The sequence below is a fragment of the Desmodus rotundus genome, chromosome 6, assembly GCF_022682495.2.
Source record: "Desmodus rotundus isolate HL8 chromosome 6, HLdesRot8A.1, whole genome shotgun sequence".
Lineage (NCBI taxonomy): Eukaryota > Metazoa > Chordata > Mammalia > Chiroptera > Phyllostomidae > Desmodus > Desmodus rotundus.
The window spans coordinates 15,010,039-15,030,161 of record NC_071392.1 but is presented as its reverse complement, the minus strand read 5'-3'; the positions used below and the strand labels follow the sequence as shown (position 1 = coordinate 15,030,161).

The 20,123-nt window shown below is 38.7% G+C and overlaps 1 protein-coding gene and 1 long non-coding RNA gene across 3 annotated transcripts in view; one reads left to right on the top strand and one right to left on the bottom strand.

The window, feature by feature from the left end:
- The window catches only part of LOC139440972 (uncharacterized), a 72,771-nt gene that overhangs the window by 25,178 nt on the left and 27,470 nt on the right, over positions 1-20,123 (bottom strand). The window lies entirely within an intron of this gene.
- KLHL7 (kelch like family member 7) overlaps positions 1-20,123 on the top strand; it is a 54,291-nt gene that overhangs the window by 10,298 nt on the left and 23,870 nt on the right. Inside the window, exons 2-7 of one of the 2 annotated variants that reach the window (XM_024563128.4) lie at positions 3,770-3,899; positions 7,913-8,015; positions 8,906-8,999; positions 9,263-9,387; positions 13,578-13,753; positions 16,126-16,300. In XM_024563128.4, coding sequence (XP_024418896.1) covers positions 7,937-8,015; positions 8,906-8,999; positions 9,263-9,387; positions 13,578-13,753; positions 16,126-16,300 — 649 coding nt within the window. In that variant the 5' untranslated portion in view covers positions 3,770-3,899; positions 7,913-7,936. The remainder of the gene's footprint in view (positions 1-3,769; positions 3,900-7,912; positions 8,016-8,905; positions 9,000-9,262; positions 9,388-13,577; positions 13,754-16,125; positions 16,301-20,123) is intronic. The other variant, XM_024563127.3, reaches the window with a different exon arrangement.

Below are 20,123 nucleotides of genomic sequence, written 5' to 3'. Positions count from 1 at the left end.
TACCACTGACCAGGACCAGTTCAGTGAAGTTGTCATTGTTCACACATGCACATTCCAGTCCACTCTCCCTGGCTGCCAGGTTACATCAATGTCGCACAAACCATTCTCATTATATCAACAATGGCTGGACCTTTTCCAGACAGACCTCATATATAGTATTCCATTGTATAAATATACCACAATTTATCCATTCTGTCATTATGGACATTTGGGTTACTTTCACCTCCAGAAAGACTAATTGCTGAGATCAAAACCAATTTTTTTAAGTGATCATTAAGCATAATAGTGAGGGGAACCTCTTCTATCCCTTGGTTGCCGGGCTAGTTCCAGCTATAGAGAAACCATTTTGTCTATACGAATTATATGAAATAAATCATTGAAAATGGATTCTGCTTCTTAAAGAAAAAAGTTTGAAAACTACTGATACATCTTTTCCCTGAAAGGAGACTACTGTGTGTGTATCTGTATCTGTTTCCATCTATGTGTGGTGTTGGGAACAAAGGGCAAAGGGACTGAGAGTGGAAAGGGGAGAATATTTCTAACCTTCCTCACCTCATAGGAGAGGAAATGAGGTCTCCAGCTTAAATCTCTCTTCCTAATTTTGCCCCCTGTGTGTGTGTGTGTTTGTGTATGAGAGAGAGAGAGATTCTAATCTAAGTTAGAGCCTAAGACATTGCTGTTTTATTAACAATGAGGTTACTTTGTTGAGACCCACATACTTCCACCGTAACGTGTGTCTTACGGTAAACTCTAAACTAGATTTGAGCCCAGCCATCTTTTTTTCCCCTGCAGGACAAAAATATATATATACAGATTCCAAAATTCAGATTATTGGGGTGTGCAGAGGTGAAGAGAAAAAACTATATATGGGTTTCTCAAGCAACATCCAATTTTCCAGCTTTATTTTATTAGAAAAGCACTGCACGTGGGGGATTGATTACCAAGTCCTGGCCCACCTGTCAGTAGTATGTCCCATTGTGTCTCATTTGGACGTTGATCTCTATATAAACTCCCTTGTTGGTAAAGTTCAGGCACCAAAGTCCCACCCCACTCCCAACAGAAGTTAGCTGGACCGAGCCACTGTAAGTTCTTATTTCCAAGTTTGCTTGGCCTTTCAGGTTATCTGTCTTCTTGCTGGCACAGAAAGTGTTGTTCTATCTTCAGTGCTGATGAGGCATCCTCTGGCAATGACTATTCTTTTGTGTATCCTCTGAAGACCCATTTAGGAGGCTATTTAAGTTCTTACTCCAGAAAGCTTTGAAATGGACAGTTATCTATTAAATTAACTCCAGACTGGAAGTTCAATTCCATTTCCCATCTCAAATTTTTCTCAAGATATCATTCATAGTGTTCCAGCTCATCTGCAGTAAATCACATGACAGCTGAAAACACTTCATCCAAGTCCATACCAGCAACATAAAATCTCCCAAAATTGACTTTTATGAAGCTTCTCATTAAATGACCACATCTGTGATCTCCCTAATGTAAAGGAAAGCAATTGAATTGCAAATGTCTGCTCTCCCTGGTTTCTTACACTGTTCAGCCTCAGCAATAAGGCATTTGCTTAAGTGTTTGGGTAGCAGAGTATCTTCTTCAGCAGCTGCAGCATGGACTGTCTGCCATTGGAACAGATTGAATTTAATACCTCCAAAGCTGCATTTCTCCAACTTCAAAGTAGTCAGTGCCACATGGGTTTTGTTTTTGGGTTTTTTTGGCACGTCAAAGGGACTCTGGAACTCTTAAAATTAGCACAGCATCATCCCCACATCCACAAACCTGAAGAGAGCCAAGCAAATCTCCCATCTCTATAATAAATAGTGCAGCTGTTGACACATTATTATACAGTCCTAACCCACATTATTGTTCCCAGCCAAAAACAGAACAGAAACTTCAGTTTCTGAAGGTACAGAGGGTTTTCAAAGAAAACGAAAGAAAATCTTGGCTTTTGGTTTTGACAGGTTGCCAGTCTGTCACTGTCTGTGATGACAACGCTCTGAACTGAACTCAGCTGGGAGGAATCACTTAACAACAGCTAATAGAGACACTGTGTTTACCATATAGAGAAGGAATTTCATTCGTGCATAATAATGTTTCAGTGGCATAAGACACATTGTTTTTCTTGGACAAAATGTTAGACATTTGTCAATGAGATTTACTCAGCTGCCAGGGTCTCCTAGAGTTTCCCCCTTTTCCCTGTTGTTCATCCTACACATTTAAAGCTTAATTTTTATTTCTTTTTTTAACCTTGTGTTCCTGGCTACCCAGGGCTAAAAGGTTTGAGTTCTATCTAGTGACAAAACCTGCCCTCCCTTTTGAGAGAAGAGTAATCTGTGTGTGTAGCGGGCACAGAACAGCGTTTGTGCCCATGCATTCTCTCCAGTTCTGGCCCTTCTGGTTGTTCGGCACGTTTGTGTCCCCATTATGATCCCATCTTGCTGTTACATTCCTCCTGTCAGTTAATGCTGTCTCTTGGAGGGGTCTTTTCTCTTTCCCCCTCTATGTGTCTCACCTGAAGAAGGACCTCTAACAGTTTGCTATAAGGCCTGTGTTACCCATAGGGACCAGTATGGCCTTTAGTGTGTGCTCTTCAAAACCTTGTCTTCCCTTATTATCTGAGTTTTCCAAATCTTGGAGACTTAGTGGTAGCAGCAGATGCATTCCTTTCTGTTACCTATTTGTGTCAAAATGGTCTATATTCCTTTGTTCCTTTCCATCAGCCCCAACTGAATTGTTAACCTGTTTAAGTAGAATACTTTTCCTCTGTGTATCCTGTGGAGGTAACATTGTTTAGATCATAATATCTTCCTTTTCCTTTGCTTTTCATCTTGGGCCCAGGTGTGTGTTTGCTAACTACATCTCCCCTGGTGTCTTTCTTTCTGACTTTGCCATAGTGGCAAATAAGAGGTCTGTGTGTTCAGGACTGATTCACTGACTGCCAGCCTTCACCACCCCCAGTTAGGTAACTCCAATTATGGGGAAGTCCAGCATCAAACTTTGGCCTGGACTATGTCTGAATTACTTGGCTTCCCTTTAATGTAACTTGGTACTCTCCCTTAAGGTCTTATTTCCACAGACTTCCCAGGTGTGTTCCATTCCTGTCTTCCCACCCATATCACCTTATAAATTACTTTATAAATTCATAAAATACTGTATTGCTGATGTTCCTTTTCCCTTTTCAAATCTAGCTGGACTTACCATAATCGCCTGTTGGAACTGCCCCAGTCTCTAAGGGCAGCTCTCTCATTAGGTTGTGATTTCTTATCTTAAGCTTTAACCTTCAAAAGCTTTCCAGGTCCAGGCTTTTTCTGGGAGAACTGTTTTAATCTATTCCTGAATTCTATTATATCTCTTTGATCTTTATCTCCTTTCTTGAGTAAATAACAAAAATAGCCCTTTGTTTCCTAGTTCCATGATTAAAGAGCAGTTATACCAAAATGTATCTTTCTCCTTTCCCTTCAAAGCTGTTTGGCCTAATTTATCCCATGTCTCCCTTAAAACAGGAAATCCCCTTTTTCCTCTATTAATTCAGGTGTCTTCCTTTGTTTTTCTTTCACTCTCTCACTCGCCTTTTTGTGATTATATGTATGTTTAAATCCAGTGCTGTTTATCTTGCTTTTCTGAATAAATGTGATTCCTAAAGAGGCTTTTTTAATATTTCTCTTAGCCTTTGGGTTTATTGTGGCTTTGTTGAGTCTTTTCTAGTATGTCCAGTCCAGAAGATGACTTGCCCCCATAAAAATAAAGGCTCCATTTCCCTTTATTTTTTCAGTGATTCAAATCCACCACCCATCTGTAGGTGAAGCTACAGTCTGCTCAGGTATTTAGACTGAAAGTCAACCTGACATTACACTGGGAGGGACTGATTGCAGAACCTGTTGACAAGCTACATAAACCCCAAGGTTAGTCATTCCTCAGTCCTCTCCTTGGGATACACTGAAGAGTAGGATTTGGGACAGCTGATTGCGTGCCTTCACCTAATGCTAGCACATAGTGTTAAAAGCTAGAACCTCATACAGTGCTGTGGAGCTTACATGGAACTTAGCTGCCTTTTGCTTTTCTTTCTGACAAACTCGTAAGGAGAGCAATAGGTCATTCCACCAACACATGCCTAAAATGCTTGCCTGTCTTGAGGTCTTTCCTGACAAAGGATCGCTTTCCCCAAAAGCTTCTAACACCTGAAGGCACTAAAGCAACACCAAAATTTCTGTCTCCTTCTGTGGTGCTTTGATTATCTCTGCATATGGACTTGAGAAGTAGCCATAGAAGACAGCTAAATTAATAGTGAAAGACTGGAGAACGTGGCTTTGACCTGAGCATAAAATTGGGCTTCCTCTTTCTCCCATGAACCAAATTTATGCACCGGTCTGAGGCAAAGCAGCTTGAGTAATGAGCACAGTCCTCTCCTGCCTTGGGAGCAAGTCTGCCCCAGGAAGTAATGTTCCACTTTCAGGGCAGATTTATGGAGGAAGAGTGAGCCAGGAGGCCTGGCTCTGTGTGACCACTGCCCTACTCTCGTCCATCCTATAGTCATTCTTCCATAAGTGACAGGCTGAGAAAAGAACTGCAACTTCCTTCCCAGTGTTTACCTTCACCAGAGGAAGGAATGCATTGAGAGCCAGAAATCTAATGTTTCCCCTAAAAGTGTAACAGCTACCATTTTTTCAATTATCTGATCTCTCACTACATTTTTAAGTTAATAGACTATTTCTAGAGCAGTTTTAGATTTACAGAAAAATTGAGCAGAAAGTACAAGGTGTCCAGTTGCCCCCATCCCCACAGTTTCCCCTATTATTAACATCTTGCATTAGTAGAGTGAATTTGTTAGAAATAATGAGTCAACATTGTTACATTACTAGCCATAGTCTACGTTAGGGTTCAGTCTTTCTGTTGTACATCCCATGACTTTTCATAAATGTATAACAACATGTATCCACTGTTAAACGGATAGTTTCGCTACCCTAAACTCTGTCTGTGCTCCACCCTCTCACCGCATTTTTGAAATGATACCTTTATCATATACCAAATTCCCTCTTGTTTCAAACTTGAATGAGAATGCCTCTCCTGTTTCACCATTGTGATGTTTGCTGTTGATTTCTGATGAATGGCCTTTGCTATACAGATACATCATTTTCTTTATTAAAGAGCCTCAGAAAATGAATTTTTAATTTTATCCAACACGCCTTTTCTATCTATTGAAGTTTTCCTACATGGCGTTTTTCTCTTTTAATCTGTCAATATGATGAATTACAATAATAGAATTGTTTTTTGGAATGCTCCTTGCATTCCTAGAAAAATATTTGACTAATACCCTGTTGACTTCAGTTTGCAAATATTTGGCATATCTATAAGTAAGTCCCTAAAGAAAGAAAAAAGTGCAAAGAAAATGTGACCAAAGTAGCAACTGGCAATTAAAGAAAAAAGAAGACAGCAAGGAAGCATAATAAACAGCATAAAAGAAGGTACATTTGTAAGGTAAAACATAAGTTATCAGTAATAAATATGAAGGATTAAACTAAACTCTACTGAAAATAATCTTAGATGGTAAGAACTTAAGAGACTGAGTCACAAGAAAATCTGTGCTGTTTATAAGCGACTTAAGATACAAAAGCTGAAATTAATACAAAGATATAACTATTGTGAGGGACATAAATAGAGAAATTGCAAGGGTTATTTTTCTTGGTTGATCCAGTGAACATGTATCGTTCAACAGGTAGTTTTTTTGTTTAAGTTCTCTGCCATCAACCTAGGACTTGTTACTGCTCATGTTCTCCATTTACCTGAGTCTCTTTCTCCTCCCATTTCCCTTCTATGGATACACCTTGTCCCCAGGTGACTAACAGCAGGAGGCACCTCTCTATAGGTCAGTCCCATCTCTTGTTGAAACCTGTCGGTCTGTTGTAGTACAGTCACATACATGTCCCATTTGCATACAGAAGAGTCCTCCCCTTTCACACACATCCCCACACAACATTAATATCCAGCTGGACATTAATCTTAGATTAAGACTAAATGGTTCTACAAAGATCCCTCTGACTTTTCTCATTTCCTCCAGTGCCTATAAATTCACTCTTCTGGAACTCCTTGTTGCTGCATGTGCCTAGGAAAGGTTTTTTGCTACATTTCAATTTAGCTCTCCCTACATTTTCTGCAACTTTCCATTAGCAGCCATGGATCCCTCCCCTATCTGATTTGCTTGCTATTCTATCAATATTCATTTCCTTTTTAAAAAAAAAATTATTGTTATTACAGTGTCTTTTCCTTTTCCTCTTTCCTTTCCTTTCTTCCTTCCCTTCTCCCTTTCTTTTCCTCTCTTAAGCAATCTGATCAGCTTGTTTTGGTGGCAATTAGTTTGGTTTTTACTACCTGGGTTTTTTTGTTTGTTTTTGTTCAGTGTGGTATGTGGCAAAATCACCTAAGAGCTTTGCCTATCCTGAACCCCCTCCCCAAATAAAAGGAAATAAAAATTTTTAAACTCAAGACATTATTGGAATAATTGGAGCTTTAAGTAATCTGCATATAATTCCCAAGTAATAGTTTACAGGCCTTATAAAAAAAAAACAAAACCCTTCAGATAAACCATAAAAGTGAAATCCTGTTCACCCTTTAGCCTGCTGTTTGGGGCCCATTTCCTTCCCTGTTCTAAGCATTACCATCTTACTTGGATTTGCTTATGGAGTAAGAGTAGGAGATAGCACGACTTCTCTATCAGAAACTAGATTAATAGTCTCAGCAAAATACTTTAAAAAATACAAAATGCTGTATCCTCCGAGCTACTAAGCCATTACTTAGATTTGTAGGTGATAGATTTTTTTTTTACTCTGAAAAAACTCTTTGCCTCATATTCCCAGTACTAAAAGAGTGGTTCTCAGTCTGTAAATTTTCTCTGAGCCTTACCTGTACATTATAACTTCATTAAGAAATTGAAATTTTATTTTACAGAAAGAACATTCGTTTCCTTGAAATTTATCTCTAATGGTTCTAGTAAACCATACATTTTTTCTTTAATATTCCCTTTTTCCAACATTTTAAGTTATTAATCTAGATTTGTCTTCTGTTAGCAACCTAGGGACACCGTTTTGGCCTTGGTCAGAAATCGTAATTTAAAAGTGACTGATAGACAGCTCTTACCAGAAGTACAGTTGAGAGAAGTGTTATTTAAGGAAAGAGTGCTGAACGGACATTTGGTTCATCTGCTCTGTGTATTCTGAGTTGTTTCTGTTTCAAGTTAGGTCTGTGAAGGCTACTCCCTTGGGGAGTGCAGTGTGTACTCTGCATTTTATCAGGGATAGGTCATTTTAAAAAGCAGATTGTTATGTTTGAAAACCATCAAGGACGTTGTCATTATGTCATTTACTGTCCCCATAAAAATCTCACTATGATAAAGAGCTTAGAATTTGTCCCAGAAGGAAAAAAAAAAAAGCCTTCCCTAAAGGATAGTAGACTACTTCTTTGCTGACTGTAAAGGTTTTCCTGATTGTTGGGAAGCTCAGTGCCCGATTTTGATACAGCACGTTCATGACAGCAACTCTGTAAGTCCTCCCTAAATGGGTCTCGTATTATAGGCAAATTCTGTACTGGAAAGAGACTGAATTTTAAAGATTTTATTTATTTATTTCTAGATAGAGGGGAAGGGAGGATGAAAGAGAGGGAGAGAAACATCATTATGTGGTTACCTCTCGCGTGTCCCATACTAGGGACCTGACCCGCAACCCAGGCATCTGCCCCAACCAGAAATTGAACCCGTGACCCTCCGGTTCGCAGGCCAATGCTCAATCCACTGAGGCACACCAGCCCAGGGCATGGATTGAAATAGAAAATAGAGAGAAAGCATTTGACAAGCACCTGTTCTATGTGTTTGCTAAACTAGGCCCAATGAGTCACTTTTGATTTTATTTATTTCTCTCTTGATTAGAAAACGTTGTGTGATGTGATCCTCATGGTCCAGGAAAGAAAAATACCTGCTCATCGTGTTGTCCTCGCTGCAGCCAGTCATTTTTTTAACTTAATGTTCACAAGTAAGTATTTTAAAGTCAAACATACTTATTTTTTTGAGAATGAGGTGGGTCAAGATGAAAATATGCTATTTACCCTAATTTTTAAAGGACTTAAGAAGGTGAAGAGGTTGAGAAGTGGTCATGGCGATGATCAATCAAAGGAAACACGTCCTTTCATTAGCCCTAAAGGCCCACGGTCTTTATCGATGGAGACACAGATAGCTCCTACTGGAATGCCTAGGCTTTTCTTCTTAACCTCGGGTGGAAAGGCAAAGGAGTAGGTAAACCTTATACCATTTTATCTAGCAAGTTAAACTAAATAAAAATGAGAAGTGAAATATGGCACATCATATTAGAAAGAACCTAGGTTTGGAGTTGAGAACTGGGGCCGAGTCCTGGTGCCTCTACTGAGTGCTGCTTTAAAATGAGCTTTTTCAGGCTGTGAAATATATCTGTCTCAAGTGTCCTCTTTGATGCTCTGGCCACCTGCCAGGGTTTGGGGCAAGAATGCAAGCTTTGCTGGTTATAGCTGACTATATCTAATGGGCATGGTTCTCATAGGTTTGTTCCAGCTGCATCAGAGGCATTTTGCTCACAGCAATTTAAAAGAGTGCTCCTAAATTATTTTAGGAGTTGGGAAAATACTAACTCTAGTTTTAGGTCTCTGTTCACTTGGGCTTTTTTAAAAATAAGTACACTAATTCACTGATTTCTTAGATTGTTTTAATTTAAGGCATGTCTCAAGTATGGAGAATTACTTAGAGTTTTATCAATATTATAGGGATTTGGGGCTTTCTCAGGTATTTTCCAGCGAAGTCTCTGTCCTGTTCCCCATACGTAGTCTGGCCTGGCATGGCCTGGCTCCTCAGCAGTTGTGCCCGTGCCATTTATGTTTCTCCTCTCCGTTGCAGCTAACATGCTTGAGTCAAAGTCCTTCGAGGTAGAACTCAAAGATGCCGAACCTGACATTATTGAACAACTTGTGGAATTTGCTTATACTGCTAGGTAAATAAATAAGGACTGTTTCTGTTGTAGAGGGGTAAGGTTGGGATCTAGAACACAAATCGATGTGTTCCAGATTCTTCAGAATGAAAAACTTTTAAGGATTGGGGGTGGAGGGGTGGGGGGAGATCCTCTGCCATACTAATTCAGGGACTGAAAAGCTTAACGCTTTGCTTAATTTCAGGGACTAGTGGGATGCATTCTACAGTAGCACTGTTTAAATAAAAAGTTGTAGGAAATTAATACTCACTTTACCTTATTTACAGAATTTCTGTGAATAGCAACAATGTTCAGTCTTTATTAGATGCAGCAAACCAGTACCAGATTGAACCTGTGAAGAAAATGTGTGTTGATTTTTTGAAAGAACAAGTTGATGCATCAAATTGTCTTGGTAAGAAGTCAGATTTCTGTTTTTTAAAAAAACTTTCATTGTGTATTTTAGTAAAGAAAAAAAATGTGGTTATAAGTGTCCTCATTTAATTTTAAAAACATAGTTCAGCAGAAATATTTCTGGTCATGCATTTTAAGAAGAGCTCAGGGAAGTGCATATTACTTAGGCAGCAGTGAGCCCATTAAATACTGTGTCGGTGTTTTCCAAAATGTAAAATAGCTTTAATAATGAGCTTTTATTTATCCAGACAAGGAGTAAAGGTTGCAGCTGGTGGAGACGTGTGATAGATGGTAACGTACACCTGAGTGTTTACCTTTGTTGAAGCCCTCATGATTCCTGTGGTTTGTCACAGATGAGGAATCTGAAGTTACATAATGTGCTGAGGTCACATAGGGAGTATGTGGAGGAGCTGGGGTTGGAGTTCAGGTAATCTTATTCTTGCCTGCGACACTGTGCCTCCACACTGTCAGACAAGTGTTGGCGAAGATGTGGAGAAAACGGAATCCTTGTGCACTGTTAGTGGGAATGCACCTTGGTGCAGCCACTGGAAAGCAGTATGCAGTTACCTCAAAAAATTAAAAATGGAACTAACTACCATATGACCCAGCAGTTCCATTTCTGGGACTATATACAAAGAAACCTGAAACACTAATTCAAAAGAATATATGCGCTGCTGTGTTCATTGCAGTGTTATTTACAATAGCCAAGATTTGGAGGCAGCCCAGCTGTCTATCAGTAGATGAGTGGGTAAGAAAGCTGTGGTACAATTACACAATGGAATACTACGCAGCCATAAAAAAGAAAAAATAAATGTTACCCTTTGTGACAGCATGAATGGACCTAGAGAGCATTGTGCTAAGTGAAATAAACCAGAGAAAGACAAGTACCTTATGATTTCACTCTTATGTGGAATCTAATGAACAAAATAAACTAACAAAATAGAAACAGACTCATAGATAGAGAATAGACTGACAGCTTTTAGTAGGGAGGGCCTTACAGGACTGCATGAAAAAGGTGAAATAATTAAGGAAAAAAAACCTCTCTAGACAACAGTATGATGATTACCAGAGAGAAAGGGAGTTGAGAGGATATAGAAGAGGGTGAAGGGGGATAAATGGTGATGGAAGGAAATGTGACTTGAGGTGATGAACACAGAATACAATATACAGATAATACATTATAGAATTATACACCTGAAACTTACATAATTTGATTAACCAATGTCACCCCAATAAATTCAACAAAAAAGAAAATATTTTGTATTTGATACCAGGAGAAGCAGAGAAAGTTGATGATAGTTTTCCAGAATGTGGTGTGGTATGCTTTCCACTGTGAAATCATGCTTAGAAGCACATGAATGAACATGCAGATCCCTGTATTACATTTTCCTGCCCTCTCTGTGATTCAGAGGGGAAGAGGATCAGCGTAGGACAGCAGAAAGGAGAGAGAAAGTAGAGAGAGAGGCCTGGGAACCCAGCCAGTGCAAAGGTTTCTGACCCACAGGGGAAGGTGAGGGGTGCTGATGTCATGAAGCCAAAGGCTCATGAGCAGGGGGCTCCTGGAGATGCACGAGAAGTTTTGCAGGCCTCCTCAGTTCCCCCTTGTCTAGCCTCCCCTCCTAGACTGTTTCATTACTCCATCTGGCACACACCTCCACTATTAGTGCAGAGAAAAAGATCTTAGAAGGCAGGTATAATGAAAGCGGAATAAATTTTAGGGAGGAGAAAAAAATAGGCAAAGGGGCTGAGAATGAGATTGTTGCTGTATCCAGAAAAGGAACTGGACCAGATCGAACAGAAGGGAAAATAGCTGCGCAGGTGCATGTGCTAATGGAATTTTTTTAACGGTAGCCATCAGTTTACATAGTGAAAAGACCCCCATATTAGAAAATAAAAGACCAGCCTTCTCTCCTGAGAGTGACACTCTGGGATGAATCCCTCTATCTCTCTGGGCCATAACTTGGGGCTCCATTTGTTAATAAGATCTGTAGTCCTAAGATTTAAGTTTATTTCCCCTTATATAAATATATATGCTCAAAAATTTATTATAAAAAGGGATTTTAAAGAAGCCTTTGGAAGATGATGGCTTAAAGTATGTCTCCCTAACTCCCTAGCACTCTAAATTTCACACTGGGGCGACTGAACTAGAACGGAGAAAGTCGATGTGGCAGTACAAAGCACAGTGTGGAACCCCAAGCAAGTCTGTGCTAACTACATCTTAAGGTTTGGGCTTTCAGGAGTTTTACCTGAGATGCCTTCCTTCGTCAGGAAGGGCAGCCTGGCAGCCTAGAAGGGAGCCTGATGATCTGCTAAGCCTGGGGCAAAGACCGGCCCAGCCAGCTGAGCCAAGTACAGCTACTCATTCCCCCTGGGAAGTGCTTCAGCCCGCTTTCTTTTTAGCCCCGAGCTCTCCCTGAGAGCTCATTGGAGAACTCCTCTCTTATTTTTCATCACTTGTCAATTTCAGACTGCAACAGTCTGACTTCTGTGAGTGCTAAAGGAATCCATGACAGCTGATGGAATTAGGCAAAGGTCATATGTATGAAGTTAAAGGAAACTCAGTCGTTTGAGAGACAGGAACTCCAGCTAAACAGCCAAAATGAATGGCTCTGATAGTCAAATTTAATGTAAGAAATGGAAAAGAACTTAAAATAGAAAGGGTGCATTTGAAGGGGGAAAAACATGATTTTTCATGCAACTCAATTGAATTAAAACATAAGATGGAATTCCTGAAAATCAAAATAAAGATCAAACAGGAAATTGTTTCATGATACAAAACAAAAATGCAAAGCAATGGAAACTATTCGGGAAAAGAGAAAAGACATGGAAAGAAGATACAGGGGCACTAATGTGAAGCAGGAATTTTAGAAGGAACAGGAAAGGCAATAATTTAATGAGTCTGAGTACACAGTCCCTCTAGAATTTTACAGTGTTTTCCTAGATCTTATCAGATGTATTGGTCATGCCTACTTTGAACTTTTTTCAAATCTGTCTTAATATACCTTAAGATCAGTTTTTATAGAAACAACTTATTTTCACATTCCTATTTTATTGAGCTGTATGATATTTAATTAGATTACATAATTGCAACAAATTCAGCTGCCAAAAACTAGTCAGTAAACATATACAGGTTCTTGGTGAAAATGTCATCTCCCTGATGGGAGCAAAAGTATTGTAGCTGACTGCTCGCCATGAAAATTTCCCATGCCCGGCTTTCATCAGCACATTTAAAAATGGCAGCTGAGATGACAAGTTCATTAGCGGGCCTCAGTTATAAGAACCTTTATGGTATAAATATGAAAGCTTCAAAATTCATTATCTGAAGACAACATGAAGAAGTTGAAACATGGAAAATCAAGATAATTGAAAAAATTTATCTCATGACTTTGAAGGGAGATCACATACAATAATCAATGATTTTATTTAGGAGAGAGGTTGGTAAATTTTTTTCTGTAAAGGGTGAGACAGTATTTTAGGCCTTGTGTCACATGTGGTCCTTGTCGCTCCTCCTCGTCATCATCCTTCTCCCGCTCCCTTCCACTCTCCTCTGCCTCCCCTCTCCCTCCTTCTCCCCTGCCCCTCCACCTTTTTTACAACACTTTAAAAATGTAAACAAATAGTCTTAGCTGCTGACCCATGGACAGTAAGTACTTTGCAGACTCCTGATAATGTGACATTAATAATCAATCAATAACTTCTCTCCCAAAAATTAAAATAGCTAAGAAAAGGCTGAATGGGACATATATAGGGTTTCTATGAAGAAAATTGTATAATTACACTAACAATCACAAAATCTGAATAAATGCAGATCTGCCGTGTTTCCAAGTGAAGGTCCTCCAGACTGCGAACAGTCACCTGCCCCCAAAGTAATCTAAAAATTAGTGTGATCCTAATTAAAATGATGTCAGGGTTTTAAAAAGTAGGGTGTGATAAGCTTACTTTAAAACTAATATGCAAGAGAAAATGTTTAACAGTAGCCAAGAAAAGCTGGAAAAGACACTGAAGGGGGCTTGTTCTACAAACTATCAAAATCAGCCATACATCAGATGGCATGAGAAATAGACAAGTCAACGGAGCAAAAAAGAATCCAGACTTAGGAGATCCGTGCAGGCTTCCTGGAGTCATGTTTTATCCTCGATGCCTGTTTGCTTTTCTGAAAGGTGACTCTCTCCATTTCCGTTCTGTGTCCAGGAATAAGTGTGCTAGCAGAGTGTCTGGACTGCCCCGAACTGAAAGCCACTGCAGATGACTTTATCCATCAGCACTTTACCGAAGTTTACAAAACCGATGAATTTCTACAACTCGATGTCAAGCGAGTGACACATCTCCTCAACCAGGACACTCTGACTGTGAGAGCAGAGGACCAGGTGACTACATTGCCTTCTCACATTTTTCTTAGTAAGAATGTTGTTACTGATTTCTCATGCTTCGTGGTAGGATACATGACAAGGAGAAGAATCCTATTAGAAGAGAGTGTGTTTTTTTTATACTAGACAGTGTTCCAAAGTCTGTTTCATAAGAAAATTAAGTCTTGGGTGCTTGTAAGGGCTGGCTCTATGAGAGATGGGCCACTTAGGAGAGAAAAAGCTATTGGGTGCCATGGCTGGCAGAATGGTGCCTCCCCCAAAGGTATCTATATACTGATCCCCGGAATCTGTGACTAGGTTGCCTGCCATGGCAGATGAGACTTTAGAAAGGTGCTTAAACTGATGCTCTTGAGAAGAGGAGATGATCCTGGTGGGCCCATATAACCTCAAGGGCCCTTAGATGGGGAAGAGGGAGGCAGAGGAGTCCATGTCAAAGTGATGCGATGTGAGAAAAACTTCACTGGCCATTGCTGACTTCGTAAATGGAGGAAGGGGCCGCAAGCCAAGAAATGCAAGTGGCTGCAAGCTGCTGGCAAAGGCAGGGAAATGCCTCCAGGCAGCCCTGCTGACAGTTGATTGTGGCCCAGTGTGACCCTTATTGGACTGTGACCTTCATTACTGTCAAATAAATTGTCAGAGGCGTAAGCTGGGTGGAGGCATTTGGGAGTGAAGTGGCATAACACCTTGATGTGCAGACATTTACTTAATCCCCCTTTTCCTTCCCATATCCTTCTCTCTGTATTTTAAGCCAGTGAGTTTGTGGTAATTTGTTGTGGCACCATAAGAAACTAACAGAGGAAGTGTGAGATCCTAGGCTTGAGTTACTTTTGTTCTAAAGATAAAAGTTTTGCACTGAGCCATGTTCTTTCGTCCAGTCTTCTTCATGGCCCTGAGTATTAGTTTCCAAGTTCACAGTTTGGACCAGGAGGACCTGACTAGGCAAAAAGAAAAATCTCAGTTCTATCGTCAAAATTAACTTATATGCAGTATGGAAAGGGAAGAAAAAGTAACTTTAGGCTGAAGAATCCTAACAAACACAACCTACAGGTGGTCAACCCTGACAAATACTACCTGCTGGTTAACAGTGACAAGTCATGTCGACAGCGTGGACCCTTGATATAATCTAATGAGAACAGCTTGTCACCTCTATGGTCTCTCTCCCAAAAATCTACAACCCCCGTCTAACCAAGAGAAAAACATCAAACAAACCCAAATTGAGGGAAACTCTACAAAATACCTGACCAGAACTCGAAACTGTCAAAGTCATCTAAAACAAGGAAAGTCTGAGAAACTCTCATAGTCTAGAAGAGCGTAAGGTGACAGAACTAAACGTAATGTGGTATCTTTTATGGGGTTGGGACAGAAAAAGAGCACTGGATAAAAACAAAAAAAATTGTTTAAAGGTATAGACTTTGGTTAATAATAATGTATCAATGTGGGTTCATTAGTTGTAACAGGAGTATCATACCAAAGTAACATTTTAACAACTGGGTGCAGGGTATTGGGAACTCTGAACTATCTTTGCAACTTTTCTGTAAATCCAAAACTATTCCAAAAGAAAAAGTTTATTTGAAAAAAATAGATCAATTCTCATAAAGAATTAACTAAATCACAGGGAGATCAGAATTTAAACGTTAACAACACCAACCCAAATTTAACTAGCTCAAATATCTGTGGTAGATATGTATGTATGTACATGAAATAATAATGTTTGTTTCCAGTGTGTTTAAACTGTGATTTGTTAATCAAATTATGTTAATAAACTTGGATTTCTATGGTATAGTTAAAGCATTGCCACAGTATTGTTTTGGAAAACAATTCTTATATAAATATTCTGTGATTGATTTTTTAAAATATAGAATTTGTATATTATAAAGTTTCTGTAAAGCAGATGAGTCTGTCAATTCACAACGCAAGAATATCAGATTGAAATAAAATCATAGGTGACTTTCACATCTTTTGGGATGGAAGGCCTCTTAGGAAATTAACCTGTTTCCTGTTCCCAAATGAACATATGTTGTAACTGTCATTGACCAAAAGATTTTTTTCAGCAGAAATGTGCATATCTCCTTCCAAAAAGGAAGTGATAATTTGTTTTTAAAAATCATAAACTCAACATTCTTCCTGTCACTACATTATGTAGCAGTAATTAGCTCAAAAAAAAAAAAACATGTTAACCTAAAAGAATCACTAGAACAGTGTGGAGAGTGTTCTGAAGTACAGGCAAGTTTTGGGGGATGAAAGCAAAAACTAGATAAAATACGGGGAATCGGGGTTATGCGATTCTCCCCCTTCAATGTGGGACTGTATCTAGGTAACTGGAAATGTGCCTGCCATCTGAGAACTTTACTGTGCTGTTTTTCCCCCCTTAGGTTTATGATGCTGCAGTCAGGTGGTTGAAATACGATGAACCTAATCGCCAGCCATTTATGGTTGACATCCTTGCTAAAGTCAGGTTTCCTCTTATATCAAAGAATTTCTTAAGTAAAACGGTACAAGCTGAACCACTTATTCAAGACAATCCTGAATGCCTTAAGATGGTGATAAGTAAGTTGCCTTAATATCCATTTATAACCTGATCATGTAGTCAGTTTTTCATGGGCTTCAGAACCCCTTTAGAATAATGAATCAGACTCAGTCCAGGGAGAAGCATTCAAGACTTTGCGCTTCCAGATAATTAATCCATTGGGGTTCTGAGCTCTCTACCTGAAGGGGACTTAGCCCCAGCCCTTATTTTGTAAGGATGTGTGTGACAGAAGGTAAAAAATACATGCATATTACTTCTGCTTTGTCTCCTTTTGTGTATGACAGCTTTCATGCACTTTGTTTCTAGCATTCCCTTTATCACTTTATTTAGCCAAGTAGTGTACTGTAGTGACATTTTCTTTCTTAAAAGATTTTTTTTTTTGGCCTGGAGCTAATAATTGTCACATTTTTTTCCATTTACTTCATTTTATTGACTTGTAGGCTGAGTTGCAACCCCTCTGTAAAATGCTACTTGATAAAATTGTACAATTAAATAAAATTTTGGTTTTATTTTATTTCTTGGAAACGTCCTTCATAGAGCCTTCCTTCTGCCTCTTCCAACAGGGACTGTTTGCTCTCCAGGCCTAAGGCACAGTTTTCGTCCTTGGGCCTCCCTCTCTGCTGCCCTGGGATGTCCGTTCACTCCTCCCCTGGACCCCGGTCTTCCCCTTTCCTAATTCTCTCTATTTGGTGGAGTGTGTCCCCAAAGGTTCCTGAAGAAGAGTGCACAATCAGTAACTATTTGGAAACTTGACAAATCCCGCATCTTTATTTTACCATAAGGTTGAGGAATAGTTAAACTGGTTATAGAATTATGTTGAAAATCATTTTCAGTTAGAATTTTGAAGGCATTTCTCCATTATTTACTAGCTTCCAGTGTTACTTTTGAGAAATCTTATGCCAATCTGATCCTTTATTTTTTTATTCCTCCTTGTAAACATATAAAATCTTTTATTTTTTTTATCCCTGATGTTTTGAAATTTCACAATAATGTATCTTGGTGTGCATTTTATTTTTTTTAAGTTATGTTGGGTATTCCCTATCTTTTCAGCCACAGATTTCTCATTTTTCTATTATTGGTAGTGTGATTCTTCAGCTGTTGAATTTCCCTTCTTATTCATCTTTACCTCTTCATTCTGTCTTCTGATAGATTGCCGTAACTTTTCTTTCAACACTTTTCCTTCAGTTATTTTTTATTTCTGTGAGCTTTTACTTATTCTCTAATTTTTATTTCATGTCTGTAATATCATTCTAAAGTAGTATTATAGTGCCTTTGATTATTCCTAACTTATCTACATTTTCTATATTGCCTTTGAATTTTTTTCTGTTTTTGTTGTTCTTGGAAGCTTTTCTTAAATGTTTGGTCTCGTGAATTATATTTCACGAAATGTTTTGGTTTTGTGAATTATATTTATAAGAGTGAGCTATTATAAAACTGATAGGGTAAGTTCTGTATATGTGAGTGGGCTTCTCAGTTCATGGATAACTGTAAGGTAATCAGTGAAGCCAGGTAATTTTTTTAATTGGGGGTCCTCAGATGTCAGTCTCTGTAAATATTTTCTCAGGTAACTGGGTACAACATTATAATTTGCTATTTTTATATATGTGTCATATAGTTACTTTACATTCTATATTTAATAATACCAATATCTAAAGTCTTTAAAAGATCAAATGCTGCTATTTGTTAGCTCTGTTGGTTTATTTCTGCTGGCCTAATTCCTTGTGTTTCGTAATTTTAGATTATGAGTTTACATTTGATTGATCTTTAATTACCAGGAATATTGGGAGGCCTGGGTTGTATTCCTGCAGGCCTTCCCTCTTCTCTTCAAGAGGAGAATAGTATTTGCTTTTGCCAAGTACCCGGGGCCCAACAATCCAGGACTACTTTGAATTTTTCTTAGCTTTTGGTTTCATTAACTTAGAAGAACGCAAACTCAAACCTCAAACCTGCAGGAAAACAGGGCTATTAAAATAAATTCTCAAAGGAGGGATACTTTACCTTCACCTACAACTGAAATTAAAAAAGGCAAATGACTATTCTGCCCTTTGCCATCAGGCAGATTTTTTTTTCTCAGCCTCTCTTGTTATGAAAAGTATAACCCATGCAAGTAATCTGGCTTTAGGCGGAAATCTCAGCTCCAACACCTTATCTTGTGCAAATCTTATCACCTCTCCCTTATACAGCCACTAAAATCAATGTCTGGGTTTCTAGTATTATTAAAAGCCCTCAGAGTAGTTCCAGCATCTCTTACCATTCTGATGTTTAATTCCCTCTTCATTTCTGGCCCTTTGACCTTAGCTATGCATTTAAAAGAATGCATTTCCTTCCAGCATTATAGTTATTTTGTAGTGAGAAAGTATTTCTGAAAACCTAAGCTGCCATACTGCTATCAGTGGAAATTCAGCTCGCTCTTTAAATGAGCACAAAATATGTAGTGCAATGACTGTGATATGCTGAGTTAAGGATGCTCCTCCTAACTCTCCCAGGCTCTTCTTGAATTCCTACTCTTCCTAACTAATCAAACCAAAAACCTCATGGACAGTGTCTTACAAATGGGACAGCAGTATAGATTTCAGTTAATACAGGCATTCCATGTTTTATTATGCTTCACTTTTTTTATTGTGCTTCATGGATGTTGCACTTTTTACAAGTTGACGGCAAGACCCTCCACCAGCGAAAAGATTTTGACTGGCCTTACTGCAATACTTGCTTTACTGCAGTGGTCTGACACTGAACCTGCGGTACCTCTGAGGTATGCCTGTGTGTGATGAGCAAGAAAGCCTCTTCTAGAAGGTAGCTGGAACCTACCTTGAACCTTACCTTGTTATCAGTATCTCATCTGGACATTTTATTTAAGGTATAGCTGGTATCAGGCACAAAGCTACGGAAATAAAAAAGAAGTGAGCACTTTCACTCCTGCCTAACACATCCTTCTCAAGAGTGGTAAGAAGTTTGAGTATCCTAATTATTAGGTGGTATCACTTTCCTCCCTTAATGTGGAAGTTAAGAAAAATTTCCCTCAGACTTATCATACAACTATTACTTAATATTGTTGTGGTTTTAGGTAAGTTGTCACCCAGATTGGAAAAGTATTATATAACCATATAATGGAATGTTTTATACTTAGTAAAAAATATTGTAGATGAGTAATATGGAAAATTTTTATAAGTGACAAAAGCATAAAACATAAGCAATGTATGGTGTAATACCTTTCTATTAAATAAAAATAATTGTTTTAAAGACTTGGATATTTCAATCCAGTTAAGGTGTCAAGGAGAAAAGAGAAAAGGATGTGACTCAAGGACAAAACATAGTTAGTATCTGCATGTAAGAGTAGGAGGAGGAAAATAACCAGGAGAGAAGAATTCACCGAGCTACTAGAACCAAAGGCTGGTGTCTTGAAAACCAAGCTGTAGTGTTATAAAAAGTAAAACATAGGTGGCCTCTAGTCTCTTAAATGAAGAGAGATGAAAGAAAATTTGGACTAAATAGATGTTTTATATTAGGGCTTTTCATCTTTGGATTTCATACATGTTAATACCGGGTTTTTCGCTATGCCTCATTCTCAAATTGTGTGTTACGTTTCTGGCCTTAGCATTCCATTGGGCAGAGAGCTGCACTTTTTGCTTCATACATGGTTGAGGAAAATTAGCCATTCTCTGTCAGGTATAGTATTTAGTTCTTACGTGGATTCTGAACTGACTTAGAAAAAGGATAGCAGGGCCATTCCAGAAATCCAACCAAGTGTGGGGGTTAGACTCTTGAGGTCTTATTGTTTTTTATATATTTTATTCATTTATTTATTTTAATAAAGAACAGTGAGTCTTAACATTTCTTGACATA